The sequence below is a fragment of the Nothoprocta perdicaria genome, unplaced genomic scaffold (genome assembly GCF_003342845.1).
Source record: "Nothoprocta perdicaria isolate Ctin4 unplaced genomic scaffold, notPer1 scaffold_4, whole genome shotgun sequence".
Taxonomy (NCBI): domain Eukaryota; kingdom Metazoa; phylum Chordata; class Aves; order Tinamiformes; family Tinamidae; genus Nothoprocta; species Nothoprocta perdicaria.
The window spans coordinates 2,968,586-2,995,664 of NW_020455643.1; the positions used below are offsets into that span (position 1 = coordinate 2,968,586).

General features: G+C 39.6%; 1 protein-coding gene across 1 annotated transcript; it reads right to left on the bottom strand.

Moving 5' to 3' along the window:
• BCHE (butyrylcholinesterase) lies at window positions 1-26,301 on the bottom strand. Its single transcript, XM_026045330.1, has 4 exons — window positions 26,197-26,301; window positions 21,052-22,570; window positions 7,728-7,894; window positions 1-1,674 (listed from the first exon to the last, which is right to left on the bottom strand). Exons 2-4 carry the CDS (start codon window positions 22,563-22,565, stop codon window positions 1,550-1,552), a joined length of 1,806 nt encoding a protein of 601 aa, XP_025901115.1. The 5' UTR covers window positions 22,566-22,570; window positions 26,197-26,301; the 3' UTR covers window positions 1-1,549.
• Window positions 26,302-27,079: the final 778 nt, after the last annotated feature.

The window sequence follows — 27,079 nt, forward strand, 5'->3', positions numbered from 1 at the left end:
TCCAAAGATTTATTTTAATTAGCTCAGATTCTTCTGCTCCTGTGGAGGTTGGCCATGGCACATTAATGAGCATTATGCACATCCTGCTATGGAGGGAGGTGGCAATGGGCAGACCCAACTGGAGGAGCAGTATGAGGAAGACTCAATGAATATCCAGTGTGGTGCAGACTGACACAGCTCTCCAGGCTGTTTTTAGTATTGGTAACTGCTAATATATAAAATGAGATCATTCCTTGTGGTATAAACAAGAAATACTGTATGAAGAGGGTTTTTTTTTAGCTTCTAGATGCTTTCATAATTATAACGAGCCTGCTCCAAAATGGTGGTGTTTTTGATTGTGGTAATTTGATTGTGGTCTTCAGAAATGCTCTGATATGAGCTGTCCTTTCTTTTTTTTTTTTTTTTTCTTTATTTTATCCAGGAAATAATTGTATTCTCTTAATAGCAACTGAAAGGATGAAAAGCTGCAGAGTTTGGTCTTTCTGAAAGATAAACAGTAAGCCGTTCTGCATAGGGATCCTTCTTGCTCAGATTGGCCACCAAAAAGAGACCATTCTCTGTTATCTCTATCTTATCAGTATGCCTAATTCAACAGGGGCTTTTGCAGGAGCTTCTGATCACTAAAAGAGGAAATGGATACAGTGAAAAGCTACTACTTTTACCAAAAGCTTCAAAATCATTTGCTTATAGGATGGGTTATTCCTCTTACATCCTCCTTATGTCCATCAAATTTTAAACATTTATTCATCCCAGACAGGCCAGTGAAAGGCTCAGGAAAGTATTATTGAGGCATGTAACTTCCAACCACATCCGGAAACAGAGAAGTAGGAGAAATAGTTATCCACCTGTACAGCCATCTGGAAGATCTCGATCCTTCTGACCACTTCACCTTGCATGATGTCCTCTTCACGTCTCGCTTCACGATTGTACAAGCACAGGGAATCGATGACTTTAAGCCTTTAATAGATAGTTTGAATACGCTCTGGCTTTGGCCATCCTACAGCTTTGGCCATAAAGAAGCAATAATTCAGGTTTTAATGATGGCCTTAACTTTTTGGTCTAACAAGCAAATATTTGTTGTGTCCAGCAAAGTTATTATCTCTTCATGGTGATGTCGATTAAATTATGTCTGAAGCAGGGCTTAAGTGCTGTAGCACTGCAGTCAAAGATCAAAACCAATTGTGTTTTGCATAACAGTACTCGAAAACACAGCTATTTCTATTTAAAAAATCAATTTTTCTCTAACAGATTACATTGTTTCTTTGAAGTGTGAATTTAAGCAGCTACTGTTTGTAATAATATGTACATCATTAATCTTCAGACTTTAATATCTATAGTCCTATTTAGCACACTGCAGCTTCAAAGGATTTGGATGCCTTGTTTTTTATTGAGATATGAGGTAAAACATAAATGAAAGATCTGGGGAATTAATATTATATCCATTTTTTTTTAATCTGAATATCATTTTATGATTGATGTGTTAGAAATACCTGTATATTTGCCTCGATCAACAGTAATACAGGCATACTGGAAAGGGTAAACATATTAGTTAGAGACCTGTACATCTCTCCTTCTTGCTAGTGTAATCATTAAATTGATTTTTCCAGTCCGACATGTAATTGCTCCAGCGATGGAATCCTGCTTTCCACTCCAGTTCTGCTTCATCAACACTTCCTGTAAAACACAAAATGGGTCGCATTAATCTACATTTGAATCTCTTTAAATGCTAATTGAAAATGTTTTTGATTATCACTGTCATTTGCTCTAGATACATTTTAGCCTAGTCTTCTCTTGTCTCTTTTCATCAACCTGGAAAGAGGGGAAATTCAGTGATTAACACTTTGGATTGAGAAGGAGTGACTGAAAAGACATCATCCTGACATGCACTTCAGGATAGTAAGTATACTTASGGGTAGATTTGTTGTTTTTTAGCTAATATCCACGTCTATCAAATTAGTCATTGTAAAGTCATGTCTTTCGGAGATCATCAAAMTATTGTTCTAGTTCAATATGTTTTAAAGCAAAATCTGGATAGTCCCTTGCAAACTGAGATATGTAYTGAAACCACAACTGCTCAAAGCAACAACACTGTTGCCACTAGATTTAATAGGGTCATGATTTCACCCTGCTTTGAAATAAATATACACATTCAACGCATAGAAGACATAAGTTTGGAGAGAGATAGAGTAAAACATGCACAAAGTCAACATAAAAAAATTGCTTTTTCCTTCTCTTATTCTAGCTTATAAAGCATGTTCCAAGTAATCTCAGGTCCCAAGACAATATTTATTGCCAGATCTGTAATAGGCATCATAGCAGAGAGCAAGGTTAAGAAGAGTAATAAAAATAGATCATCTTGGAAAGCTCCCAAAGTATCTTACAGACAGGGATCACTTCTTCCATTCCCGAAAGCAAATTAGCCCCAGGGAAGAATACAGGATACTGTAGGAAGGATTCATGCAGYAGCTAAGGGGAAGATACTGGAGTTTATTGTATATTGTGAGTCATTATTTTAGATCTCTTGTAGAGATGTTTTTTTCTTAAAGTTAGATGGCAGTTTGTGATCTACAAATGCATTCTGCACCTAATTATTTCAGTCTCCCATATCGACATAACTCGCTTCCAAAAACAAAGTTTGGTAATTGTGTTCATGCTATACCATTTTCATGGATGCTTTATGCTCCTCTGATTTTATGTTCTTCTGCTAGGATAGAATATAGGCCCCTTCTCTCCATAAATACACCCTTTCTCCCTTTTTATGATCTGACAGCAGTGCAAGTTTAGCTGGTTATGTGAAAATGAAATACTTCTTTTGTGTTTTACACATCAGTAGAGAAAATATTCTGGAAAGAGATTTAACAGACTCAGAGATTTAGTTTGGAGAAGCATCCAGTAATTTAGTTGTTTATCTGCAGTTCAGCTCTATGTTTCCAAACCTTTTTGGTCTGGAAATCCAGATGGCAATTTAATGAGACTTTGAAATGAGATTTTCATTACTTCTTGGTTTCAGTGAGAGTTAAAATGCAACCTTTTCTTGGTGGGGTTCTGTAGTTCTGCCTGTAGTCAAAAGTATAATTATGAAGAGCAAATATAAAGGGGAAAAAAATTAACCAAACTCCTCCCGCTTCAGCTAAAAGAARAATATAAGCTTGGTAATATCAAAGAAAATTGAGATAATTAAAAAAAATACATTCTGCTAGCCAGAACTGCTGTTAAATCTAAGGACAGAGCTGCAATGTTTACATTAAAACCGTGTCTGGTTACTAAGCTAGACAAGTGTGAGTTGCAGAACTATACAAAAAAGAAATGCATGAAGTTTTATTTTCCTGATCCCCAGAATTCATCTTTGTATATTTCTTAATTTATAGAAGTCAGGTTCTCTGATCAAGYCAAATTAATTCTACATATCCCAGATGTTCTGGTAACTTAGCATTTGGATTGTTCTTGCATTATTTGAAGAAAAATGCATAAATCTTATTTCTTTTCTTGTACTTGATTGTTATGGGTATCCAGCTTTACTTAGCCAGGCAAATCTTCTCAATATCAGTTTGAGAAAATGCTCTGTTTATTCCTTTATTATTCTGGTTTAGGTGTGTGCAAAGGCTTAATGTTTGGAAAGCGTTTCTGTCCAAAGACTCGAAATAAAACAGAAAAAAAAATACTATATGCACGTCTTCAATCAAAAATCACTGTTCTAGATTAGAAATTATGAGACATTTCAGTGCTTCTTCAAGATCACTGTGAAGGAGTGAGGGAGCTGGGGAGAGCGGACAACAAGAAACGCGGACTAGCCATCATTATGAATCTAAAAGACAAGGGAGAAAGGAAAACACCAAAAAAAGAACTCCAGCTCCCATTTGTTTGCTTTTTTTCAGTGATAAGATCCAAATTGAAGTCACAAGTCAATGCATCCCATTATCACCAACATCATCAATCTCTTGGAGGCAACCACCCATGACTTAGAAGAGCTGTCAGCTARAAGGCAAAAAAAGATTAGGGAATTCGGCTGGACCGGTAATTACAGCTGCGAGTACTGGGCAGCCACCATCAGCAGCAATCCTACAGAAGTCAGCTAATAATACAGTGAACTTATTTTGCTATATAAAGTCATTTAGATAGTCCCAAACCCTGCAGTAATAACAACTAGCCCCATCCAGGACCCAGTGAAGTTTATGAGGAAAAAAAAGGGAGATTTCAGTGGGCAGTGAATCATGTCTTAATGCCTTGAAAGGTCCCAGTTTAACTAAGCAAAAAATGAAGGTTTTTTTTTTTATTATTATTATTCCTCAGCACAGGTCAGCACAGACAGCTGGCATTTCTTTTCTTTCCACACAACCCTCATTCAAATGACTTTATAGCAAAGTTAAATTTGTCTCCATTCCATCATTTGCTGCTCTGCTGAACGTGTCAATAAAGTGCTAATCTTAAACGTATTTTGCGCTATTTTCATTAGGAGCAGGACAAAGGCTGTGTAGCTATTCTTTTATAGTAAATTTAGAAAGGGATAGGAATCTAGAATAAGTTTTTCCATCCTTCTCAACATCTCATAAATCCTGRTACCTGCAAACATCTTTTTGATTCATCAGTATGATAAACACTACAACTTGATCTRCAGCAGGCTCTCATGGTGAGAATTTCCACATAAAAAGCTACAAAACAGTAAAGAAACAGTACCTCAATATTTCTCTTTTTAATATAAAGAATGTAATCATACATTCTGTGAATATTCATTAAATAAAACCTACAATATTTGTCTTTCCATGTATATTTTTAAGAACTTCAATTTTTTTCATTTTCTTCCAAAAGATGATAGTGCTGTCTGGAAGGTAAAATACTGTAAGGGCTGTTTTACCTCCTATGACCTGGGACGCAAGATGATAAAGGTAGAAAAACAAAGTTTARGGTATTGTATCTGGTCATATTTCAGTAGTTTGGGTGAGATTGCTTTTGAGTAATTTCATTTTCAACAAGTATAATGAGGGCAGGAGCTAGTGCTATGGCAATGGACAATTGATGGCAATTTTTCTAGTTCATTGTATTTTTAATAGTCCAAATGTTCTGAGTATCTATAGCTCTTTTGATATCTCTACAGAATCCAGATATCGTTTGGATGATCTCAGTAGATAAAACAATTTGGATTATTCACTAATCAGGAGATTGAAACTAACTTTTCTTTGTCTCCTCATTTAAAATGTCTTCATGGTTTAATTTTTAAAATATAATGAATTCATATTAGCTACCTGGATATTTGTTTTCTTTTTAGATAATATATGATATAAATGAAACCAAAAAGTATGTATTATACGTGCCGGAAACAAAATTATAGTGGAACACAAACGGAGAGCTTGGCTGCCTGCAGCTTTCCACAATCAAGTGGAAACAGGAGTGTATAAATAGTTAGGGGTCTGGATACATCAGGATTGTATTAAGGAAGTAGTCTTACATAGATGCTTTTATAATTAACTTATGATTGCTCTAAAAGCCACTTAAGAGTCACTTACCGAGCTCTGTCCCTCCAGTGTGGTACTTTTAGCAAGCCATCAGAAAGAGAGTTCTGATGATTGTCCCACTGCTTTTGCCCTCAAGTGAAATATTATTAATATCTTCAGATCCTAACTGAAATAATTCCTCTTTGGCTATCAGAATTACCCTTGAACCTTGAATAACTACCCTTATTACTAAGTTGCAATAATAAACACTCTGCTTTTGGGTTCTTTTGTTGTCTTACATCATATTAAAGTAATCTTTTACTTCTAAGAGTATTTTAGTGGAAGAAATAATGGAAAATATGGGCCTTCATAAGGTGAGGAAATGTTTCTATTTATGACACTCAGTGTCCTGCTAGTTCCTCTGGGTGTAAAAGGAGACAGAAATGCAAGATATTTCAGAGAAGGGGATTTTTACAATATAAAGATAGCATAACATGTTGGTAAGTGGAAACATTAAGGGTTTCCTTGTCAGAATTGTAAGAGATTGTGTGCCAAACATAAGTACAAAACCATAATATTTTGATTGCAATATTTCAAGGACTCATATATCCAGATACATGACAAAATTGTACTGCTTCACAACACTCTTGGCTTGTTTCTGGACCAGGATCCAGGCATGATGAGGTTTTCCTTTTTGTGAAAGAACATGTTGAGTTTCTTTTAATTAATAATGTCAATACRCATCATGAGTTACTGAACACAATACAACAAGTGAAGACCTGTTGGAAGGTCAGGAGGCTGCTTCATTATGTCTCCTCATGCAGAGACATGCAAAGCAACTTGGCTGTCCTGCCAAGATGTTCTGAGCAGCGTCTAGTGGCCCGATCTGCTCTGCCATGGAGCATTTGGTGGTGCCTGGTTGTTTGGCAGGTATGAATTACACCTTGGGAGCTAGCAGCCTGGCTAGAGAAACACCTAAAATGATTCTTCTGGCTCAGAAGAAAGGGTGTGTCAAAATTTGGAAAAACATCCTAAATTCCATCCACATAACTTCATTTTCTCTGATTTTTTTTTCTTTTTAAATCACAAAATTAACTTGATAAACTTACCTCTTGATGTTGCTGCTTCTCTCTTGATTTAATTGAAAAGCTGCTGTTGAATTAAGAGGGGATAAAAGTTGAGCCATAACACAAACATAGGCTCAAATTAGGAAGGAAGAAATTATATCAGGGGAAAAAAAAAAGACATCTGTGCATTTTTTTCATRGAACTTTACTTATTTTTAAGTCTACAACTCAATCTGAGTTTGTACACTACTAATTAACTTTTAAAATCTGCATCTGAGTTCTGAAATGAGATTCTCATGCAGCTCAGAGGTACAAAATCTCCTTTATAAGACAATTTTTAGTGCAGCCTGCAAGCACAGACCCTTGGCCAGTTTGATGGACTTCACAAAAGAAGTTGCTTTGGCCTTTGCACAAAAACCTATCTCAGTACAAGTGGATTTAAAAGCCCATTATGTTCAAGTAAACACAAAAAACTGCTGCAGTTGTGTGTTTTCTGAGTGATGATTACCTACATCTCACAAAGAGGCTGTATGAGCAGGTAGCTACAACTCRGACACAATTTTCCTCGGTCAATGCCAAGGTTCTCCTAGTTGTCTTTAATGTCTGAAACTCTAGAAATAAAACATAACTCTGAAGAAGAAACAAATACCCACTTGGCTCCTGCAAAACACTCTATCCCCTGTGAACCTGCCACATAATGATATAATCTCATATGCTRTATATGATATACTCCCTATTTGTCACCCCACAATATACCTGGGACACATGAACCTCATATAAAGCCCCTCCAGCCTTCAGAAATCCCTGTGCAAGTTCCCAGCTTAGCAATGACTTTTGTGCTATTGCCACCATCCCAGGGAAACCTGAGTTGAAGTAATTCCGAGATCCTCGCACCAGGCTCCTGGAGAACGGAGAGATTTGCACCACGCTCAGATGTCTCATGTTGTAGATACATCTGCTCTGCACAAGTCCAGGGCCTGGGCTGTCCATGGGGTTGCCCCAGCATGTAGCTGGATGCTACGAGGTTATGGGATGATGACCACAGTTGTAGGACACCTCACAGGATGGACAGTTCTCTGAACATCTGAACATCTTATGGAAATATATTTACAAAGAGAATCTTCAAGCTTTAAACTAAAGCAGCACATTAATATGAAGCAAATGAGCTTGCATAAAACAGTTTACATAAGCAAACCTACTCCCCCACCCCAGAAAACAAACAGAACTCTTACCTGTCATTTCCATGACTTTGGGAAAAAATGTGCTCCAAAATCGACACTGCTGAGCACGTAATTTTGTGTATATCTTTGGAGGTTCAGTGTCTAAAGTCAAATACTTTTGTTCAGTACTTGTGAAGACTGGCCATCTTGTCCCATTAGCCACCGTTGCGTTTGGTGTTCTGAAGGAATGAACAGAAATGTTTCATTTCTAATGAGAAATTGCCTCAGTGTGTCAATTAAGTAATTTTCTTCTGTAAAATATTGGTGAACAAACAAACAAAGCAAATTGGGAGACTGATGTTCACATTTTAATCCAAGCATTACTGTCTGATTCAGATGGACAGATATATTGGGCTAAATGTCTCAGATAGAAATTCAAGTGAAAGTTAAATAACAGTCTAAATCTTGTACAACAGCTGTGCTGGAGGAAAGGAGAATTATTGCTCATTAAGAAAAAGCAGTCTTACTCAAAGGACGCTCAACACCTTTACGAGGGTGCCAAGCATGAAAGACCTCAGCTCTTTAGGAAATCATGAGGAGGTTTGACTCTTTATAAATTGTACATTACAAGATCACAGCTCCGAGTAGTAAAATAATTGTAATAAATATTAATAACACAATGGAATTCGTAAGGGTTTAGGAAGAGCCAGACCAACATTCGAAAGGACAGACAAATTGACATCCATTTGTTTTCCCTCCAAAAAGAACATCTGCAGGATCTATAGGATGAATCGAAATAACTCAAGTTAAAAAAGAAGATAGTTTAGGGGTGTTGGAAAAAAAAAAAAAGATTGAAATGGAGAATATTGTATTAGGGAGCACCTGAGACAGACTGATATTTATAGAAGATAGATTGTGTGTAACTGTTTAAAATAAAAGTCTATGTTAGCTAAAAAGTCAGCTGCGAAAATCATATCAATACCCGTTGGGTTATGCAGAATGAGCCAAGTTTTTGGCCCACAACTCTGCCTTTTAGCAGCACCAGTTATTGGCCACTCATAGAAGCACAATGTGAGAGTACGGTGATGTGATGGAGCGTGCCCATTCCTAAGCTCCTAAACTGGCCACTTCTTTACTAATTCTGCTCTGATTAACTTAACAGCCCCCTTTTTAACTGCACATTTATTTATGGCTCATGAGAACGATGACTTAAGCAGAGCTGACTTGCACTTCAGCTCAAGATCAGAGCACTAATGGTGCTGTCAGTATTCATTTAACAGCTTTTATGCTATGAAATAAATCATGACATGCCACGTTATAATTTACAGGTGTGTGTGGGGGGGTTACACTATGGCTACAGATGTATTTTACTAAAAGTGATTGAAAGAACTGTCAGATGAACACAGCATTTTTAAAAATGCAAACCTGCTGATKAGGACATTTTCTCCACATTCCTATAATGCTTACCATTGAGATAAATGTCCAGTAATCTCCTCCTTTCCTCCAATATTGAAAATTTTCGAGGTGAAAAAGCAGCTCTCAGTGATAGCAAAGCAGAAAGATCACAGGAGCATAATTTTTTAACTGGAAAGAGCATAAAGTTATGATTATAACCTCGCTGCCCTAGCACAATTACTTTCCCTTCCTTCTTGTGAAGAAGAACTTCATGATGAGAATTGCAATGCCTAGAACAAACTGTAAAATTCCTCAGTCTTTGAGCCAAATGCAAAGTTTAATCCTATAGGCAAAACAAACTGTATTGGGAGAATATTTTTATGGAAGAGAAGGAACACAGCACCRCACATGAGCCTAAATCTGCACATCTCTACTCACAAATAGTTATTGTAAAGCATCTTTGGAGATAGGCTGTATAGGAACGTGGTTCTGCTGAACAATATTCAGAATGTCCACGGAAACCTCCATCCTATTGACTATATCCATTCTTCAAATCTTTATTCACTCAGATAGTTTTGCAGGTTTTTTGGGGCTCATTTTTGATTGTTTGTTTGCATTTGTTGTTTCTGTTTGTTTTGTTTTGAATTCATGTCCCYTCAGTACTCTTAATAGGGTCTAAAGGTGGGATTGGTGCTTTGGTGGAGAGGCAGGCCAGCTCGTTCATGCACATGCAGGAGGTATCTCTATCTCCTGTGTTTACCTTGTCGCGCATTAATCACCTCTCTATATATTTGGCCCTATCTATAAGCTCTAGCCAGGCAAAACCTTCATTTTGTGTAGAGAAAATTTCATCAAATATTTTAGGAAGCAGCTAGTTTCTACACGCTTTTCAATGTTTGCATGAGCAAATTTTATTGCACTAGTTAGGAAAAACTTGCACTTTGTGTGAAGAAAATAGGAACTATTTTATAGTACATTTTAGGAAGTGAATAGTTTCTACAGGCTTTCTAATGTTCGCATGAGCAACACTTACGGCAATTAAGGACAGCAATTATTTGAATTACTCCTAGAAAATAAATGCAATAAAAAGAAAAAAATCTATGTTTTAAACAGAACTTGTTTCAGTATTATTTCAGCTATTTTTTATCTTTGCATACATCCCTGAAGTTAGGTGCTGGACTCTACTCTTCCACAGTGCTATAGCATCTCATTTAGAGGTACTCAGTTATTTAACTGAGATATGCCTTTAAGGCAAACAAAGTTATTTTCTTGTTAACTTGAAAAACAGAGGTTTTTTTTGGGCTCAGTCTGCATAAAAGCTGCTCTCATGCTCCACYTTCATGCTTATCAATATTCCCACTGAAGTTCACGAACCTTATTGCAATCCCATGCTCGGTGGAATTAATCATAGCACCACGCCAGTGTGCATTCTCTCAGGCTTTTGCAACATTGCTATTTTGCTGTTTTATTTGCAAAGGCATCCGTTTAATATACTGTGGTTTTACCCATTTCATATTTTCTTTCAAAGAAAGAAAATAAAAGAAAGAAACACTTCTTAGCTGCTTATTATAGCTGGGCTACMCCAGTCCACTGTCAGCAGCAGAACTGGAGTTTGCCTTGTTAGCAGAACAGGTTGCCCATGAGATTATTGAGAGGTTATGATCATGCCACGGCAACCTCTGATTTCCCCTGAGCAAGGAGACCTGAAGCTGGATTTAGAGCTGCTCTCACTGGATGTGACTTCATTGACTTTGCCAGGATCATATCTGCTGACATTGGGTTCCAGTTGGTCCCCCCTTTTCTTTTTAAAATGCTGCTTTAATGGGAGGAGAGAGCGAGCACGAATTATTTTTATTAGCTTTGGATGGAGTTTTACAGAGTGTTTCCATGGGCAGCAGAAACTGCCTTCGAGTTRATGTAAAAGCTGCAATGAGCCCAGRTCTGTTTTCTATAGCTGCATTACAGAGGCTGTAAGAATTATGGAAATAGCAGGATCAGCCTCAAATAGGGGACATGCTGCGAGTGTTCAGCCCAAGGGGTAGCTCGGGGAGCTGATGATCRCTTGCCTATGTCTATACTGCAAGCAAAAGGAGTTATTGAAGCTCTCACATATATACTCGAGCTAGTTTTAATATATATACTCCAGCATTCACTCTAATGTTAACYGTGGTAGGAGTGTGGTAGAGTAATTTAACATATAGGTTCTTCCATACCTACTACAAACACTTGTTCAAACACAGCAGCCCAGAGCACACATAAAACCTACTATTAGAGAATGTGATTAATGTGATTCTTCGAGTTTGTACTTGGGTAAATAAGAGAAGCCCAGAAATCCTTCCTGCTGATGTTTTCATCCGCAAGTGATCCCATTGACTTCAGTGGGGCTGGGAACGGGGGAGTTTTTCACTTTGAGGAAAGGTCTTTAGATTTTTAGCCTGAAAATCTATCTTAACTTTAGCAGGGATTTATTAACATCATGTAGGACACTCTGTATTAGTCATGATGGCACTAAACAAAACATCCAAAGTATCTTTATTCCTGGAGCCAAGTAAGATCTAGAATATTTTTGCCACTCCTGTGGAAGTGAACCAGAAACTTGACATACTTTCACTTAACAAATACATGTTATTTTTGTTGTCAATTTTGCYGCCAGTAGGTTCTCTTGATATTAATACTAAGAAGAAGTTACTTTACTGTATTTTGTTATTATTATTATTGATTGCTCTTCATAGTATTCCTTAATATCAGCTAATTATTAACCATCTATTCCACAGAACTGATAAGCCTGTGGTGCAAATCCCTTCACCTTTATGGGAAAAACAACATCTAATCTATCAGCTTAAGAAATCTGCCAGCTGAGGAATGCAAACATTGCCATTTATAACAACTGAGCGCTGAAAACTGCCAACTTTAAAAGCGACAATGTGGATGGGGGTATGTTCGGCCTGTGGAACAGCAGGAATTTGAGATGTCTTCACAAGCACCCTCATTTTTTACCTTAAACTTCTCTGTGCTCTTGTCCTTGTTCACAACACAAGCTCACATGGCCCAGAGGAATTTAGAAAAAAAAGTTAAATAATATTGGTCCTTTTTAAAAGCATTGATCTGTGTAGTAGCATTTGGTTCTTGCGAGAATAGTTACCAGTTTTCGTAAATCAGTGGTAATTAAATCTTTCTCATTTACTTGCTCCTTAAATACAGCATAGGAAACTAATTCTGTGATCTTTCAGCCTTGCTCAAAGTGTTGGAAAAAAGAAAAAGGCTCATGATTAACTGCTGGCCACACTGAGGTAAGGCTGTGGGATTAGATCCACCAAAACACTTTTTCTTAAGGAGCTGTTTACAGAAAATTTGTGATAGCTGCAAGATTATGGACTCATTTCTGTGATGGGTGAGYGAGAACGGAGCACAAGGACAAAAACCAAAGTGCCCCTGAGTCGCAGCCCAAGGAAACTGCTTTGCACGTTATATGGCAGATAAACATTATTCCTGCGGCTGATCCTCGGAGCAGCCCAAGGGATGAGGCTGCCTTAGTCCTGAACCGACAGAAATCAGAGCCGACCTCTGCAGCTAGGCTTTCTTGCACCTTCAAGGCTAAATAAAGCTCAGGATGTTCCTTCCAGATTCCTGTTTGGTGACAGCAGAGGCACGTCTAAATGTCTTAAACCGTAAATTATCACAGGATGTGCTTTTGCGAAGGGTATTGCTTTCAGGAAATGAAGCAATGAGATGCTGATGCTGATGCTTTTTTGGGGCTTATTGTGCTCTCCTCCGAACAAGCTCATCATCAAGTGCAAATTCCCAAAAGTCTCTCATTTGAGGACATCTTAGCATTTTGGGGGGAATTCCTGCTGCACATAAGGGACAGAGGTGGTCATTTTAAGTCTATATGTAACTTTAAAATAACATGAGTAACATAAAAAAATTTCAGCAGTGTTTTTTTCCTTCCTCTTAACATACACCCATCCRACTTGCTATTCTGGATGGTCTTGGGAAGACCAGTCCAGAACTTACTGAGGTGAATCTGTATGTTTGGGTTTGTTCCAAATCCAGCCAAACTCAACAGAAAGTTTTATGGACTTGGATGAAGTCCTAGGTGGAGAAGCCCCTATAGTTGTTTGCAAAAGAACCTTTTTGCTCCTAAATGGATTTTACAGTGATGATATGACACGTTTCCCCAGGTTCTTGTGTGAATAATCTGTGTTCGTGTTTATGTCACTTACAAATAGACATAAAGGAGGTAATGTTATGGCTTAAACTGGAAAAGGCTTCAGTCTAAAGGAAATCTTTAGCAATTTTGGGATGGGGGAAAAATCTAACAAAAGTGTCTTCAAAGCAGCTTGTAGAACTCTTAGGCCTTTTCACATGATATCAGTTTCAGCTTTCAAGGACCACTTTTCAAAGCTGCTACTTTCGTCACATTCTTGGCTGCAGTAGGAAATCAGAGGAAACTATAGTTTTCAGTCTCGCTTGCAGGGGTTGAGAAGGGCTATTTGGGAGCAGAAGAAGGTGCTGAACCCTGTTGAGACTTTGGAGGAAGAAATMATTTCCGTAGGAGTTAAGTAAAAAAAATAAGTAGCCAGAAAAGGATGTGACACTTGACTTTTTACTCCTCTCTGAAAGTGGTTGATCTCCTGGACAAGCTCCCTCCTCCCTTCCACGACCTGGAAAAGCATAAAACTTGCCCACAATTTTGACCACTATTGCTCTCTGGTACAAAGATAAAGAGCATCTGTAAAGGGGGAAGAATTTTTTTTTTTATTGCTTCAAAACTATTAATACTGTATTTTAAATTCCCAGTGATGTTGGTAAAATTTGTCAGTCCTGTTGGTTGTGAGAAAGAGTAACTACTGCACTTGAATGTATATGATTGCTCTTTCTCCTGCTTCCTCTGCCATTAATAGAGTTCATTCCCAGGCACCCAGAAATTGTTACAGAGAGGACTTCAATGCTTCCTTATCTCRAAGGACCAAGTTTTCAACACAGCCCACGTGGTAGACACTCTACCAGGGCACAAGCTCTGAGATCAGTTTTCAGTTGTAATTGCCCTAATCACTATTTCTTTCCAAGACAAATGCTCCATATAGCCCCAAGCCAAATAAAATCATCTARATCCATTGTGTCCTGATGGACTTGACCATACTAACATTTTTCTTGATATTTCCACTAATGCCATTGTCAAATCTCTGCTTGCAGTAGGGATAGAGCATGAGTCACAGATTTCTACTGCCAGGCAATCTAGCCCTATCTGACAGCCCTATATGTGAAACCATTAAGTGACTTTCATAGTGTGTATATTCCGTATTGGATATGGAACCACTTATATTACCCTACTTCATTAATTTAGTAAAAATCATGGTATTTGACTAGYAGATCTGACAGAGAATGGATGTCTCCGCTCTGAGTTTGAGGCAAGACTCCTTAAAATACTCCTCCTTTGCAGAAAATTAGGTAGTTGTCTTATGTTCTCCAAAGGAAAGGTAGAGAAAACAGATGGAACAGGGGTGTCTGGGAGAGCAGATGATGGCAACTTTTAATTTTGCATCTGTGCTGGCATGTGATCATGTAAGATAATTAACTGCAAGCATGAAATGACTGATTTCCTCTTACGCAGCTCTGAGATTTGTGGTCACAGAATCTCACAAATCCTGCGACTGAATTGCTAACTATATCTATCCGCAGCTGCCTTCCCTTGCAGCTGATGGAAAAATATTAAATACCCTGTGGAGCTACCTTGAAAACGTGGTKCTAGCTAACCTTGGCTGCTCCTCATTTCCTCCTTTTCTTCCCCTTTGCCTCCTCCCTGAAAGTGGGTTAAAATGTGGACTGCAAGGTTTCTGAGACTCCTCTGAAATTTCAGGTGAGTGTGCCCGAATCACCTGGAAAAAATGGGATTTGCAGATAGCTCCAATTTCTGCCTTTGGAAGAGAAAGTAAGCTGCAGCAAAACAGCATGSAGCTCTGGAAGGAGGGAGCCTCTGGAAGAGGATTAATTGCCCTAATTAGACATTTACAGGGCCTTTTGCAACTCTGAATGTGCATGCCTGTAAATGTTATGCTTTAGTGGGTAAAATTCCYAATCCTGGATTACTTCTGAACTGCACTGAAGGAGCTCAACCYATGCATAACTTCTAAGTTCATTCATGCATTGCCTTCACCGTTTGCAGCTCCTTTCACCCCAAAACTGCTTGCACATCTCCCATCCTCTTCTAATATCTTTCCATCTGCTTTTGCCCAACTTTCTCCTCATTCTGTCCCTTCTTGCCTATCTGGTTTCCTGCATCGAGGAGCATCTCCCTCTCTCCTTTCTCTCCTTCCTCGCTYGTGGGCTTTCCACTGAGCACTTGAAAGGCTTCAACCCACCCCAAAGAGCTGCGTTTCTACCTGGGGTTGTCACTGCAGTAACGGAGCATGAGCCAAAACAGAGGAACTGTCCTTGCRATGCAGCTCTGACTCAGAGCATGGCATCATTTCGGGAACAGACGCAAAGGTATCGAGGTGCTTAAATCCCAGGGAAGCAATCTTAAAAAAATATCTGGACTAAAATAGCTTCCTGCAAGAAGCACAAAAGCTATAGAAGATCTAAATCTTTTTTTCTTTTTTTTTTTTCTTTTGTAATTGAAATCCACTGATTTTAATCACAGAGATTTTTTTGTTCTCTTCTCATCAGGAAGAGTTTTTTTTTTTTTTTACCTGCTGCTCTATTCCTGGCAAGTGTATTAGATCTTCACCTTTCCTGTGATGTGTTACCAGTATTATGTTCAAGGCAAACCTTAACATCATAGCTAGAGTTTTTAGCCTGATGTCTCATGCAATTATTCTTACAATATTTGGACATTTCCCTAATAGAAGCTCTCACCTGCTCTGTGAAATGTGCAATTTGACTCATCTTTTGCAGAGAACAAAACCTCTATTGGACTGAATTGAGTTTGCTGCACRTATGAAAAGTACCAGGACATTTTCTTGTGTTTCCTCAATAGTTGTAATAACTTTAAGCCCATCTAAGCAATTTGTATCCTAGGCGTATTTCACAATAAAAATGACTGGACCAAATATTCATGGTTTCAGTTTTGGAATTCTGTGACAGCTTGGCAGCTTGCAGGCCAGCAAGCGAGGTAACTGCCAAGTGAGAGTCTCCAGTTACTGATGTTTCCATGATGCACTATTTCCAAATATATTAGCTAGCTAAAAGCAGGTTTCCATTACTGTTCCTTAGTATAACAACATACAGATACGAAAAACATGTGAAGTTCAATTAAATGACCCAAAATTAAGTGAAGATAGAGAAACGGGTATAGAAAACAGTGTTTACTAAACCATAAATCCTTTCTGTTCACAATCAAAGGGACCTGTGAGGATCAACACCAGGTCTCAGGTCTGCCTAGTTTCTCAAGTACTAGGAAAATAGAAAGGAAGTTGGAAGTTGTGATTTTTTTTTTTTTTTTGCACTTTTGCTTTCTTCAATATGTTCTTTCCACGAGTACCAGATATGGGTCCCTAGCTCACCCTGTGACCTGGGCACTGTAAGAGCCTCTTGTTTTCACTACTCTATAAACATGTGGCACCAAGTTGGTAACAAAAGTACTCAAGTTTATTATATGTCTATGGGTAAAACATCAGGGAAAGGCAGTAATAACCAGGCAAAGTGCTTCCGAGCTTTAGAGGGACAATCAAAGCCTCTCGAATTCCCCTAAAACGTAGGAGGAAATATTTCAAAGGCTTTGCTTTATAGAAAAAGCTGCAAAGATTTGTTTCATCAGTTGTAAAATTGGCAGTGGGACAAGTTTTGCCAGTTCCCTTTTATAGGAAACATTTTTCACAAAGCCTTAAAAAATATTATCTTTGTATGTTCCACYACGCTCTTATCCGAGTTTTCATCTCAACTGATTTGTCTGTCTCCTTGTCAGTTTACTTCACTCATGTCTAAAAAATACAGTTACTAAACCTAATGAATAAAGTAATGCCACAGTCATAGCCTAGCAACTGCTGATTTGGGATGCCATATATTTTTTGATGATAAATAAAGCTGCGTCTTACTGGAGGTAGCAGAGCATTCTGCTGCTGGTGATTGATAGGACCTGTTAGTGTCACTTGCTTACTTTGAAAAGCTTTCTGAAGAACATCAAAAGTGAAGCAGAGAAATGAGTTCTAGAAGTATTCTAAAGGAGAAATCTCCCTCACCRTGGACCTTATTTAAAGGAAGACTTAGAGGAAGGGAGAAAGCTGATCAACACTAGCTCGATATTGCTAAAATGAGCTTAATCTGTGTTCACCTGTAAGCGTAGTGAGCCTCATGCTGCTCTCCCAGGTGATAGTGGTGTCACACTTAGGCTTCCTGCTGAGTGTAATTTGGCTGAATCTGTTTTTTCTGCATAATTTTGACATTTCAGGAATATACTCAAATGTTTTTCAGACTGTTCTCTAATTGATACTCAAATGCCAATAGGCACAAACACAAGAACTGGCTGAGGAGGCCTGGGCAAATGGAGGTAAATGGAAGATTTTTAAATCAAAATTTAGGTCACTGTGATCAATTTTGGGAATCYGTTCTCTCTCCTAAGCCAAACACATTATTATACTTGTTCTACTCCATCTCCAGTGCCCAAAGTGCCATTAGGACCCTGTAAGGATGCTCTAAATGATATACTTTGTTCAGAACAAAAGTAGAATAACTGAAATAGTTTGCTAAATAATAATAGTAATAATATGTACGATTCATTATATCTGCTCTTAAGATGGTCCATGCATATATTTTTTTTGTGGGGATCCACCTCTGTAAGGGAATAGAAGGCAGTTGAGTTACCTCATGGGGTTAGCATAAGTAATAATATTCCCACAGACGGATCCTGAACATCACACCTAGGAACCACGYGGGCCTGCCAGGCTCTCCTTCTCTCAAGTTCTCTCATGTCACTGCTCAAGCAGCCAGRACACATGAGAAATGTCTCGCTTTCCCATCCATCTCCGACTCTGCCATGAAGAGGCAGTAGGACAAGGGTGGTGGCATTTGGGGATGAGTGGTTGCGTGCAAGAGCACAGKGAGGTGCCACATCCGCATCTTCATGTGGTCCCTGGGTCAAGAGCTGCTCTTGAGGGRCAATTTGCACCGTTTCCTGAAGAAACAACCTCCTGAACGGGACTTCAGCCTCCTTGCAAAGCCCTTCACGGTGACCCCCAGCTCCCTGAGCTCTGTTTTGGGTAAGTGCATCTGCAGGGGACCTTGAGAACAAAAGGCAGTGGCCTGTTGTCTGAGGAGGACACGGCAGCAGGGTCTGCATAGGCGTTAGAGACACCTGCACAAATGTATAGCAGGGTCTTAAAAAAATTACACTATGTCTTTAGGCAGAGAAAATGAATAATAGTATGATAGAAAATCAGAAAAGCTCTACCCCAATAATTTTCCAGCAAAATAAAATAAATAAAATAAAATAAATAAAATAAAATAAAATAAAATAAAATAAAATAAAATAAAATAAAATAAAATAAAATAAAATAAAATGGCTCAGTTATCATAGCTATTCTTGTTTAGCAAGGATGTGAAATGATTACTACTCCTATACATAGGAGTAGTAATCCTATGTGTAGGATATAAACCCTGGACTTTTGCTATTGCCATTTTTAATCCCAGTGGTCATGTAGAAAGGAAAAATAGAGAGCACCAGGGCCAGATCTGGGGCTTTAAGCCCCTTGTGAGAGTGGTGGATCCAGGGGCTGCAGCACCAAAGGGGCTCCGGAGCACCCTGTCCTGGCAAGGAGAAGGTCCCCAGGCACAACTCACTCATGCCAGCCTGTGTTGAKTCTACCTTCTCTCTTTTTTCCTTTTTCTTTTTTTTTTTTAACTTCTTTTTTTTTTTCCCTGCAGGCTTCTCTTTCCTCCCTTAGCGCTTTTGTACTAACGCACATTAGAATATTAGGTCAGACGCCCTCACTAAAACTTGTGCTGTACCATATTTCTGATTTTCATCTTTTTGCCTAATTTTCTCCTCATACATTGCAGACATCAATGGCAAAGCAAATTTTTTCCCCCAGATGTTTGTCCTTTGATCACACCAGAGTTTACTATAAACAGATGTCAAATGCAAGGAGGGCTTCCCCAGTYCTTTATAAATATTTACAGTGTGCAAAAAAAGTGCCAAGAAAAAAGTAATCAGCTATTTATTTTGGAATTATTAATTATGTCTATTATTTCTTTTCTCCTTCTACACTGTGGATAATTTATTACAGAGCCTAATGGGGATCTGTGATCTGGATTATGAGGAAAGTGATGCATAGAGGGTTAATACTGATCTCTGCTTTTAGTGGTACTCAGACCGTATGATTATATTATCTCCCATAATAGTCATGGTTTTGATGCTTGTAGTAGAAACAGAGGGAGGGATTATTTGCTGTTTGCTGTGGAAACCGCTTGAAATTCGACCTGTAGGCTAATCTAATTACAGTGCAAATGATAATCAGGCTAGACGACAAGACCGGTGGCTAAAGTTTCTCATAAACTTAAACCTGAATGTACCTCATGTTGTCTAATTTTAGCCCGATACRGGAACTGCGTTTCCTGCAGCAGGTAAGTGGGACGCGGGAGTGAGTGTGCATATGTGTTTATGTTATAGTAGAAACCAGACCCTCACAAAAATGTAAGTTGGCTTTGTAAAACCTATCTTTGACTCAAATTTCCCTTGCCCTACTAATAAATACTTTTACATAATGGAAAGAGTTGCACTTTTTGGATGGCGTTAAGTGACCCTCATAAGGAGCCTCTGCTCAGTCCGCCCTCACCAAGGGCCTTGTCCTGTCAAAAAGTGAACGCAAAAAGAAGTCTATCAAATGTCTCTTGCCAATCAATGCCTGCCATTTCCTTTGCTCATAAAACAACCTAAGTTATTCCTCTTACCCTCCAGCCACAGGAATAAGCCAGTTACTATTAAAGTGCTTGAAAAAATACGTGCCATAGTGAAGGACTCAAGAGCACAAACTTTGTGCTCTTCATTGTTGTTTGACAAACAAAAGGTTTAAACACTATTCCGGTAGTCTAGAACTAGCTCCACAGGGAGCACAAATTTAGTAATAAAAAGCTTAAGAAATTGTCAAAGATTAACAAATTATAGCAGCTAGAAAACTGGAATATACAAATTCATCCCAGAAAGAAAACTCTTTTCAACTGGGAGTGTAACGAATCTGCAGAACAACCTGCTAGTTTTGGGCTGCATTTTCCATGCCTGGAAATGTTTAAGCCCTGTGCTTTGTGTAATGTATAAGATGATATGGACTAAACAAGCACAAAAGTCTCTTCTGATTTCTGATCCATTAACCTGCTAACAAAAAAAATAAGGTCCAATTTCAAAGCTGACTTCAGCCTCTACAAACCACTACGTAACCTTCGATTCCCCCTAAATGCAGCGATGAATTCAAACCGCCTCATGCGTCCAGATCAAACACACGTATTTGGTTCTCGGCCTGGTTGGGCCACATTGCATTTAAAGATGAGTCAAAGGGGAAAAGCAAGTGATTTGTCACTGACTTCACTGAAACCCTGGATCACACTTAGAACATCATGTAAAGCTGGAAAAACACAGCCTGCAATCAGTTTATTCATAGCAYGAAGCTAATATACCTTGATATAATCCACCTGCATGTTCTGGKCATGGTACATCTTAAAGTAAGCTGTTTTTCCTCTCTTACTTCGAAAAGACTGATATATTTTGTTTCCARAGCTTGAAACATTAACCTACCTTAGCAACAGCTGCTGCCATGGCAAAAAATGTTTAGTATTTGCTTTTATAGGYGGGTACACAGTATTTTCTTAAGCTCATCCAATGCAGTGAGCTCCATGCCAACAGTTTATTTTAGTAAGACAATGTTTTTATCAGAGCTAAAAGAGGAATTCTGGCTAGCTGGACAATTAATCCTTCCTCATAGCTCTCATCAGGCTTCAAATCACACCCAGTATGGGCAAGGTTTCTATGACTGTGAAAACGTAATCAAGCAAACGCCTACAGGAAACTTACCCCGTTTTTGCAAAACTTGCCCAGTACCGCATTAAGGACCTACTTAAGACTTCTTCAGCCTTAGTGTAGTTGGCTCTTCTTTCTAAGGGTAGTCCAAACACAAACTCAATTTCACAACTGTGCATCACTCCCATCCACTCCGGCCACTCGAGCTTTGAGGGTCGATGATCGAAGAAGTAGAAGAACGCGTTGTGTCCTAGTTGTGCAAATTTTTTTGCGAATTCCACAACAGGGCATATTATAATGTAGTCTCCAACGACGTCATCCATGGCATCACGATAATGTTCTGGTTTGTGCTCATTCTCCCAGTCTGTGTACTGAAAAATGATTGATTCCAGTGCAAGTGGGCTTGCTTCTGGGAAGACATATTGTAAAGCTGCTCTAAATTCTGTTTTATTGATCAAGCTATCATTATCTTTGCTAAAGCCAGGTGTTCCATAGACTAGAAAACTTGTTCCTTCGTCTTTGTTGACGCCAACTAAGAGCTGCGTTTGCTTAAAATCACCATTTTCAACCAGCGTSTCTGGCATGTCCGAAAGAAAATCACCATCTACAGTTGGACAAAAATATATTTTAAGAAGAGATTCGTGTGTGACAGCAAAAACTTCACTGTCCACTATATCCTGGGGGTCCTTGTCTCGGAGGCAGAGGATTAGCTCTGTCTCATTGTCGGTAGGGCACTGGAAATGCTTAGCTAAAGCCACCGTCCTGTTCCTAGCYTCCCACGGTGGTATTGCAGCCCAAGGGGCGTTTGCAGATCCGCTCTGCATGATGGCTCTTGTGAACAAAGAATAGCTTCCAGGAGAAAGGATATGGTAACTGACAGACGCCGAGCCAGCGCTCTCTCCAAATATAGTAACACTTCTTGGATTGCCCCCAAAGGCTGCTATGTTCTCCTGGACCCACTGAAGTGCTAATCTTTGGTCGAATAAGCCCGCATTTCCAGGAGCTTCCTTGTTTCCTGGCAAAGCCAAAAATCCCAGTGCTCCAGTCCTGTAGTTCATGGAAACAACGACGACTCTTTCCACCCTCGCCAGAAACTTGCCATCATAGACAGGCAGGGCAGTTGACCCACTCTCAAAGGCCCCTCCATATATCCACACCATTACAGTTGCATTCTTGGTTCTGGGAGAGGGAATCCATACATTAAGGTATAAGCAGTCTTCACTCAGGTTTGTTTTGGGGTTCCACATCTCTGATCCAGAAAATCCAGGGAAAGCATTGTCTATAGGCTGGTAACAAGAGTTGGCATGTTTCGTGGCATCCCAGACGTCTGACCACTTCTCATGAGGTTCTGGCTTTTGAAACCTCAACCTGCCAACGGGCGGTTGTGCATAAGGAATCCCAAGGAAGGCTGTCACCGTTCCCCCAAGCACCTGCAGGTTCACTCCCCGTACTTTGCCTCGCTTCRTTGTAATGATGTTGTCTTCGGAAAGCGCCTTGCTGATGAATGCGCACAGGAGAAACCACACAAGAAATCTGATAGAGACACTTCTATCATTTTTCCAAATCATGGTGTCTGGGGAAAAAAAAAAAAAAGAAAAAAAAACCAAGAAATTCAGAATTTGTGTGTGAATTTTCACTGGAGTGAAAAGTGTTTCTTCAGAAACACTTCTACACATGTAGATCCTTCTCAAGGCCCTGGGAACAAGAGCTGATGAGCACAAAGCATCCCAGGGCTCAGGAGCCCTTGACTATAAGCAATTTGTTTGGTTGCAAAACCATGGTTCGTATTTAGCATAGGCTCCTAGACTCATAGTTTAGGTGGGAATGACCACTGGGATTTTTGACCTCTGGGCCAAATCCCACTTAAAACCAGGCAGACTTGTGATTTGGATGTTGCTCAGGGCCTTCTCCAACTTTGAGTGTCTCCAGGTATAGAGATGCCACAATTGCCCTGGAAAATTTCAGCTGTACCAAAGTTTTACTGACAGCTGGTTTCAGATTTTAAAACAATTTTTGTAGGAGCAGTGAGCTGAAAGAGGCTCTTCAGATTATAATGTGAGCCTTGAAATTTGCAGAAGAGGACCTAGAGACGTTCGCTTAGAGGACTAACAGACTAGTTGCTCCAGATGTCCCTGTATCCTTTGGATAAAATCATACACTTTTTTCATGTTGCCAAGACTGGTGACTGGTCCTAAATATAAAGGAACTTTGGGGAGAAAATGGCACATTTTCCCCGGTTCATAATACAGCCCTTCAAAACATCCCTGTCCCTAAAAAACGTAGAAGTGAGGAAACCAGGCTACAGAGGGAAAGGCCACACAAGGAGTGGCCCATGRGTCCCATATCCATGGTCTGATTCTTCTCGTGCCACTCTACTTGTAGATCCACAAGTAGATTATACTACACTACATTACAACAGAGCAGAGAGAGCAGAGATTTTGCTATGTCTAGGAGGCCTGTTTTCTTTCTTTTTTTTTCTTGTTCCCAAACACCAGCAATCTCTCCCTCCATCAGCAATATTTGGCCATCATGTTTTCATCATGCTTTGCTTAGTTAACAGATGACTTCATTGCTCGATGAATAGAACATTTTATGATCTGTGATAGAAAATGCCATGCCTGATTAGCCACTATTCTGTTCAAGATTTATTTGCCAATCTGTATTCTCCAGTCAATAAAAGGGAATAATCAGCATCAATACACACTTATTTTTCCACATATTAACATGTATCCCATGATGATAYCTCTTCCAAGCTGGAAAGGAGCTTGTTCTCATGTTTTAATCCAAGGATTTCTAGGCTCAAGGAAGTTTTGAGCTACCTGCTTGTGTCACAGCACATGCCTGGCCTGCAGAAAAAAAGAGAATTGCCATGAACTTGAAAAGGCAGCAGGTAGTTGTGGTGTCCTGCTCATATGTCTTACAATTTGGAGGTGCTTGTAGGAAGTGAAATGCATGAAGTTCCTCTAGTGAGTGCAAGGTCATTAGCTCTTAGGGGTGACTCTCCACAGAGAAATGCCAAGACCTACATGCCACATTTCCTTCCAGATCTTATTTCTATGAGGTAACTTAACCTGGTTTGTAACCACCACGTTCACAAGAAGTTGTCATACTTCTGCATCTTAAAATGAACATTGACATGCTAAAAATACATATGGATTTTTCTGATCTGTGTAGGAAGTGCCTAATGATTTATGGTATGGCTCTTGCTTCCTGAGAGATTTTTTTTTCTAGTACAAGATAATTAATATTATCTTCAAACTAAGGATATGGACTCTGATTCTGTACACCATTCAAGCCTACCAATAGTCCTATTTACCCTAATAATTTATAACGTTATTAAATTGCATTAACATTTGCTACCCTAATAATTTATAATGTTATAATGTATACATTAACATTACAAAAAAAACTCACAAATTTCTGCAGCTTACATATTTGAAAATGYTCAACAAAGCTTCCTTCTATTTTTTTGCTTGCCATCCTATTGTACTCGGTGTACTAAGCCCTGCCACTTTAAACAGTCCACTCTTTGTTAATAAGAAGCACTTGTGTCCTTAAAAGGAATGAGTCTAATTTCTGTGGAAAGTACAGCTGTGCACCCAAAATGAGTAACTCATGCTTGTTTGCATATTATTGGAAACAAGCTGAGAAAATGCAGGGGAAAAGGGGAAGAAGAAGAAGAAGGAACATTTTGCTCAAAGATGCTCCTGAATTTGAGATAGAATCAGAACAGAGAAGAATATTCAGAGGATGTGCTAAAACAGATAAAATTGGGAAAAATAAATGTTTAGTTCTGTTTCMTTTGGTTGTTTTTGTTTGCTTGTTTGTTTTCATGTAAAAAAATGACAAGGTAGGGAGCAAGAGCAATAGATTTTGAGCAGTTTCCCCAGCAGTTCCCTAAGATCTGTGGATCAGGAACCTTCCAGCTGGACAGATGAAGTGGRGACTGCTCAGTTGGTGCACGGAGCCCAGAGGCTGCATCTTGCCCATGCCCTGTTCCAATAAAACCCTTAAAGTCATGGGAAGGCAGGATTAAACTTTTACACCATGCTTTCTTGCAGCTGAGGTGGCCATGAAACCCATCCAAGTTTGCAGTAGCAATCTGGCTGCACACATTGCATCCCACGCAGTGCTCCTTGTGATGGGAAAAGCCAGTTTTATAAGGCTCTTACTGCACAAGCTCTTTCTTTTCTTTTTTTCCCCCATTTTCAACATATCAACCAGCAACAGCAGCAAAAGAGGCAATCAGGGCTTTCTAATATCATCAYTGCAAAGAAAAACAAGTGGCTCTAGGGAAAGCAGAAGAGGTTAAAGTATTTAAAGCTTTTAATATCTAAAAATCAATGTTGAAAAGAGTGGGATAAGAGTAAAGCACACCAGCACTTCAAAACATGGAGCCATAAATGCTGATCCTAAAATGTTTCACATAAGAATGCTAAGGAAAAATARAMTAATTAACAACAACAACAACAAMAAAGTTCTGTACCTTAGCTCCACTATAAAATGGGTGGTATTTTAAAGGAAAAGTTTGAAACAGATCAAGCTTGAAAAATCCAGGAGGTTTAAACTACTGAATGAAGGGCTGTGCCTAGTTTCAAGTTACTTTGCTAATATTGACAAAAGCAGCAAGTGACGGAGCATTACTAGTACACCCGGAACGTATGGCAAATATTACATTGAATAACGATTGCAACGCTGCATGAAAACAAACTCAGCAATGTAAGGCACAAGGAGCAAAACAAACATTCCGTGAGTATTACCAGGAGAGCAAAAGAGTCAGGAGATTGTTTTGGCTCATCAGTCTTCACCAAGTGCAGATGTATAATGTCTTTGCACGCTTCAAAAAGCCACTCCTGCATGAGTTTCGGCTGGCAGAAGTTAACCAAAACGCACTTTCACATTCCCATTCAGCAAGGGGACAGAATTTATTTCAATCACTGCTCCCCTCTTCCTCACAAACCTTCTCCAAGTCAAGAAATCTATGCACGAGACTCTGCACTTGCTATTTAAATAGAAAAGATGGTTGAATTGATAAGTGATTTCCTCAGCCCAGGCTCTCCTGCCCGCTCCCTCCCTCCGCAGGCTGGAGTTTTCCCCAGAGAGCAACAAACGGGCAGAGCAAAACACTCAAAAAGCTCCCAATSCCCACGCAAACCGAGGCGAGCGGCCGCCGCCGTCACACGAGACGGGAACACTCACCCCGCTCCGCTCCCGGAGCCACCACGTCTCCCGGAGCCGGGATGTCCGGGCGTGGGAACGCAGCCGCCGGGACAGTCCTGACATTGTAATCGCTGCCTCTGACACAGCGCTCGCGAGAGCTGGCAGCCGCAACTCGAGCCGGACGCAGCCCTGACATCGGCCCCGGGGCTCGGAAACGCCGCCGGGAGAAGCCCCTCTTGGGGGCAAAGTGGGCAGTAGATTCCATKGGGAACGGGGAGAAAAAGCGGCTGGTTTTGGCACGGGGCAACTGTTTTGTAGGTGGAAAAGATAAACAGAATTATAAGCATGATATGATAATCCCTTTATGTCCTTCTTCCCACAGAGAGCTAACCCAAACTTTATTTTTTTACAGCGGTATTGCTCAAGGTTTGGATACTCTCAAAGCACATCAGACTTCTCTTTTCTCCATATTTAGTTATTCCTCCTTAAAAGCAGCTGTAGTAGAAAGAAAAAAGGGAGCAGGGAAGCACCAGCAGCCCTGCTCAGCTTGGGGCATCTCAAAGCACCTATGTTGTCCTCCTTGAAGTCAGGGTGAAAACTGGTACCCAGAATATGTCCCTTAGTGTGTCCTCCCTGCCTTAAGGCATAAAATAGGAAATCACCCACAATTATTGAGAGCTTGTTTAAATTGAGAATGTTTTGAGATACAAACTCAAGTAAAATAGGCAGAGGAGAGCAGGTAAATAAAAAAAGTGTGTCTATACACACTTTTCCCCCTTACAAAATGCATCCTCCACCTCTGCTTGGCTCCAGGCCCCGCATTCCCACCTCCAGAGTGTGTGGCCACTCGTGGCTACCAAAAGAAGCCACTTTTCCACTCTTTCGGTTTGCTTTGACCTTCGTCCTTTGCTTCCCTTTMCCA